This window comes from Cnephaeus nilssonii (assembly GCF_951640355.1).
Source record: "Cnephaeus nilssonii genome assembly, chromosome: 4".
Classification (NCBI taxonomy): Eukaryota; Metazoa; Chordata; class Mammalia; order Chiroptera; family Vespertilionidae; genus Cnephaeus; species Cnephaeus nilssonii.
The window spans coordinates 35,637,756-35,643,471 of NC_137075.1; the positions used below are offsets into that span (position 1 = coordinate 35,637,756).

General features: G+C 43.1%; 1 protein-coding gene across 1 annotated transcript; it reads left to right on the top strand.

Annotated features, from left to right (window-relative positions):
- Nucleotides 1-2,336: 2,336 nt before the first annotated feature.
- Nucleotides 2,337-2,903, top strand: RNASE9 (ribonuclease A family member 9 (inactive); the record flags this gene model as incomplete). Its single annotated transcript, XM_079767742.1, has 1 exon — nucleotides 2,337-2,903. One exon carries the CDS (start codon nucleotides 2,337-2,339, stop codon nucleotides 2,901-2,903), a length of 567 nt encoding a protein of 188 aa, XP_079623868.1.
- Between the last annotated feature and the right edge of the window lie 2,813 nt (nucleotides 2,904-5,716).

Genomic DNA, 5,716 nt, shown 5'->3' on the forward strand with positions numbered 1-5,716 from the left:
TTGGATGCTGATGATGATAATGTGTGGGTAGTCCTTAGCATAGTGCTTGGCAAATAATAGCTCATTGTGCTCACCATTACTGTTTATTATTTTTATTTTAGGGTGACCCTAAGGATGTATTTATCTCAGCTGCTCACACTTGTTCTCTTTTCCTACTTCTAGCTCCTGTACTCTTAGGAAAGGTCAATATCCCCAGTATCAGGCTCTCTCCAGCCCAGCCCCTGAAACATTCATTCTCTGAAGCATAGACAACACAAGGACTGAAAGAGGTAAGGACCACGGGCAAAGGTAGACTTGCAAGCCTCTTCAGTACATCTGAAGTACTTGTTTTTCTCTGGGAAGAAAGACTCCTTGGAAAATTAATGATTAACAGTCAAATTTGGAATGGGAAGGGAAAATGATTACTAGGACCATAGGAGTTCTCTATGAAAGGTGACTATTAAAAAGTAGACTGTGCTATGATGCCTAGCAACTGGGCATGATCTCTAGGACACATTTTACTTCTGCTCAGGCTCTTTTAAGGAAAGGTGTTTTTGTTTGTTTGTTTGTTTTTGTTTTTTTAATATATTTTATTGATTTTTCACAGAGAGAAAGGGAGAGGGATAGAGAGCTAAAAACATCTATGAGAGAGATACAACAACCAGCTGCCTCCTGCACACCCCCCACCAGGGATGTGCCCGCAACCAATGTACATGCCCTTGACCAGAATCGAACCTGGGACCCTTCAGTCCGCAGGCTGACCCTCTATCCACTGAGCCAAACCAGTTTCAGCGAGGTGTTTTGTTTTGTTTTAATGTGTTAACATTTAACAATTATCAGGAAGCATCATAATAACGTGTTTCATCAGTGTATACCAAATTAAATATTTTTAAAGTAATACAATTATTTTAGAAAATATGTCATCTACCCAGTTTTACACATTTGTGTAGCAAAGACTCTTGCTCATACATATTTAAAGTACTGGGGAAATATTGGTGCGGCCTACTGTGGGGTGAATAGACATAGAAACACACTGAGAGGGAAGTAATGTAATAGCTAACATCTCTGATGATGAGGTTACTGTAATTGCAAACAGGTGCACAAGATTGGAGAGTGTTTAAGGATGCAAAAACCTGATCATAGCAAAAACCATAAAGTCTACATAGGAGCGGGAGGGTGGGCGGGGGGGTGGGGGGGGCGGGGGCGGACAGGAGAGAAAGAAAAAACAAAACACAAGATAAATGATGCCACCTAGTGGAAAAGTTATTCCAAGTGGTAAGAGGAGGCAGAGGAGGCTGCAAAATGGACTGAGCCATTTCAGGCATGGGGTAGTAGTAAAAAACACGAAGAAGCTCAGCATATGGTGTTCATTTGACCCTATGGACCCTGGCTGATCCCTCCTCCAAGGGCATCTCTGGTCAGAGGTGAGCAAGTGGAGAACGTCACAAGATGAAGAATTTTTCTCATAACAGCAGGATGTTAATGAGGGGAGGGTGGATCACTTTGAGCTCTTTTCATCACAAGTTCTTAACTCCTAAAAAGGGAACCGATTTATTTGTTCCAGCTGGAGGGAGCACAGGAGCCTCCTTTCTGCCTTCCTCCCTCTCTGCTCTCTTTTTTTTTTTTTTTTTTTACAGAGAGGAAGGGAGAGGGATAGAGAGTTAGAAACATCGATGAGAGAGAAACATCAATCAGCTGCCTCCTGCACACCTCCTACTGGGGATGTGCCAGCAATCAAGGTACATGCCCTTGACCGGATCTGCCCACTGCTGTCTTGATGTCCTTTTTCCTTCCTGCCCTCTGTCTATCCCTTGCTCTCTATCACTACTATTCCTTTCTTGTTTCCTTCCTTACCTTCTGACTTTTATCCCCCTCCCTTTCTTCATTTTTCTTCCTTTCCCTTTTTTAAAATATATATTTTATTGCTTTTTTACAGAAAGGAAGGGAGAGGGATAGAGAGTTAGAAACATCGATGAGAGAGAAACACCGATCAGCTGCTTCCTGCACACGCCCTACTGGGGATGTGCCCGCAACCAAGGCACACGCCCTTGACCGGAATCGAACCTGGGACCCTTCAGTCCGCAAGTCGACGCTCTATCCACTGAGCCAAACCGGTTAGGTCAACCTTTCCCTTTCTTATCCACAGTCTTCTAGATTGAATGTAGGTCTTGTAAGATCAGATTTTAGTCAATATTTCAGAGGTACTTAGATTCCGAGTTGTCAATTTTAAAATGGTTCGAAGTCTTAGAGCTCACAAAGGCAATAGGTGGTGGAAATGGAGCCTGCCCAGGGATAGAAGGAGCACAGTATCACAGCAGAACGTATCTCTATATCTCCTGTATTCCCAACAGGAAAATATGTGCACCCTGCTCACCTCGAAGTCCCTGCCTCTGCTGCTCCTGCTGCTGCAGTCACTTCCACTGCAGGTCCTAATGCTTCGTACATATCCTGATTTCTCTAAAGAGGTGGAAGAAAAATTTCAAGATTATTGGGATGAAATACATAATTCAGGGCCTACCAGAGCACCTACCAAAGACAGTTTCCAAAAGCATGTCCTGCTTGATGCTGATTTCAAGTTTAGTGAGTCAGAACTGTGTACTCGTGAAATGTTATCAAGAAATATTCACGTCAATCTTTACTGTAGGAAAGAACATTTCTTCCTCTACATACCATATGAGGAGTTGCAAAAGACCTGTTACAACATGTATGTGGCATGTAAAAATGGAGTTAGGAAATGTCACAAGACCAAGAAACTAATAGAAGGAGCGCACTGTGCGTTATCAGAGGGAAGTACGATGCCAGGCTGTGAGTATGAAACGACTTACAAGAAGGGATATGCTCTTATTACATGTCGATGGCAAGATGATATTGGAGAAATTATTCCTGATTATGTAAATACTATTTTGGAAATACCTGGCAAATAGAAAAGTTCCAGCCATTAGGAAGATATCTTCCTCCCACAACCCTAGAAGAGTATTGTCTCAGAGTTGAACGTGGGAGGAATATACCCCTCTCCATACTGAGTCTTCTAGGTCAAAATTGAGAATGGTAATTTTAATCTATTCATTTTAATCATCCACCTCCCTCTCTTCTCCTAACACCATGCACAGGCATCGTAGGCTAGGTTCAAAGACAGTGCTCTGAGGTGTGGTTTCAAACAGGTCATGTAACTGAGCACATGTTGAATGAGTTAGGAGGATGAGTGCCTGTAGTGAAAGGATGGGCACTACCAAGAAAAACAGAAAATGGTTGCCTGAAGTGTGTTCCGAAGTTGTATTCATGTGAATCTCTAGTTGAGCAGAAATAATAAAGTGCATTGCCCTAGCGAAGTGTCTCTGGTATGGTTACTTGGGGGTTTCTGAGTTTGGAATTATCTTTCTCTGCGACACAATTTATAGCAAAAAGATCTCAAAGCCCCTTCAGAAAGTGTGATTCATCTTTCTACTGCTATATTCATAGATAGTTTGTGTGTTCCGTTCTTTCATACAACACAATATTCATGGGAAAATGAAGGTGTAGATTCTAATAGGAGACATCTCAGAATAAATACCTAAATATTCAGGATAGTAAACTCTCCAAAGTACTTTGTGGATTCCCATACCTTTGATTCAAACAGGTCACGTAACTGAGCTTCTTCATCGCTGTTCACAAAACTACAAACAATTCATCACTCTCTGACATAGTCACATTTATTCACAATTCCATTTCTCACTTTCTGTAGATGTGACTTTATCTAAGACTATTTCACTTCCAAAAAAGGATGAAGAATCAGTATGATAAAAGAAATCTATCTGTCTGGTTTAGATAATAATGTCTCTCTTTTTGTCTGTGAAACTTCTTTATATTTTTTAATTTAATTTTTGAAAATGCATTTTTATTGATTTTAGAGAGAGAAAGAGAGAGGGATAAAGAGATAGAAACATTGATTGGCTGCCTCCTGCATGTCCCCCCACCAGGGATCCAGCCCTCAACCCAGGCCTATGACTTGACCAGGAATCAAAACAGTTACCTTGCCCTAGCCACTTTGGCTCAGTGGATAGAGTGTCGGCTTGGGGACTGAAGGGTCCCAGGTTGGATTCTGGTAAAGGGCATGTACCTTGGTAGCAGACGCATCCCCCAGTAGGGGGTGTGCAGGAGGCAACTGATCAGTGTTCTAACTCTCTATCCCTCTCCCTTCCTCTCTGTAAAAAATCAATAAAATATATATTTTTAAAAAAAGAACAGTGACCTCATGATTCATGGGTTGACACTCAACGGAACCACTCCAGCTGAGCTTCTTCATATTTTTTTAATAATTCTTTATTGTTGAAAGTATTACATATGTCCCCTTTTTTTTCTATCATTGACTCCCTCCAGCCCCACCCCTGCCCCCTACCTGCCTCAGGTCTTCAGCACCCTTTTGTCTGTGTCCATGGGCTATGCATATATGCATTCAAAGTCTTTGGTTGATTACCTCCCACTCACCACCCTCCCCTACCTTCCCACTGAGATTCCACACTCTATTCCATGCTTCCCTATCTCTGGATCCACTCTGTTCATCAGTTTATTTTGTTACTTAGATTCCACATATGAGTGCAATCATGTGATACTTGTCTTTCTCTGACTGACTTGTTTCACTTTGTATGATACTCTTCAGGTCCCTCCATGCTGTTTTAAAGGGTAAGAGATTCTTCTTTTTCACTGCTGCATAGTATTCCATGGTATTAATGTGCCACAGCTTTTTTATCCACTCATCTGCTGATGGGCACTCGGGCTGTTTCCAGATCCTAGCTATTGTCAATTGTGCTGCTATGAACATAGGGGTGCATACATTCTTTCTGATTGGTGCTTTGGGTTTCTTAAGATATATTCGTAGAAGTGGGATCACTGGGTCAAATGGCATATCCATATTTCATTTTTTGAGGAAACTCCATACTGTTTTCCATAATGGTTGCATCAGTCTGCATTCCCACCAGCAGTGTACCAGGGTTCCTTTTTTTCCACATCCTCACCAGCATTGTCATTTGTTGATTTATTGATGGTAGCCATTCTGACAGGTGTGAGATGGTACCTCATTGTCATTTTGATTTGCATCTCTTGTGCAAATCAAAACGACAATCATCATTAGTGACTTTGAGCATTTTTTTGTATGTCTCTTGTGGACCTTAACATCTTTTTATAATTATTCCCTATAATTAAAACTAGAGGCCCGGTGCATGAAATTCGTGCACGGAGGGGGGTTGTCCCTCAGCCCAGTCTGTACCCTCTCCAATATGGGACCCCTCAAGGGATATCCGACTGCCCGTTTAAACGGGCAGTCGGACATCCCTCTCACGATCCAGGACTGCTGGCTCCCAACTGCTTGCCTGCCTGCCTTCCTGATTGCCCCTAACCGCTTCTGCCTGCCAGCCTGATCACCCCCTAACCACTCTGCTGCCAGCCTGTTTGCCCCCAACTTCCCTCCTCTGCCAGCCTGGTCACCCCTAACTGCCCTCTCCTGCAGGGTTGATCACCTCCAACTGCCCTCCCTTGCAGGCCTGGTTCTTCTCAACTGCCCTCCCTTGCAGGCTGGGTGCCTCCCAACTGCCCTCTCCTGCTGGCCATCTTGTGGTGGCCATCTTGTGTCCACATGGGGGCAGGATCTTTGACCACATGGGGGCAGCTATATTGTGTGTTGCAGTGATGATCAATCTGCATATTACTCTTTTATTAGATAGGATAGAGGCCTGGTGCATGAGTGGGGGCCAGCTGGTTTGCC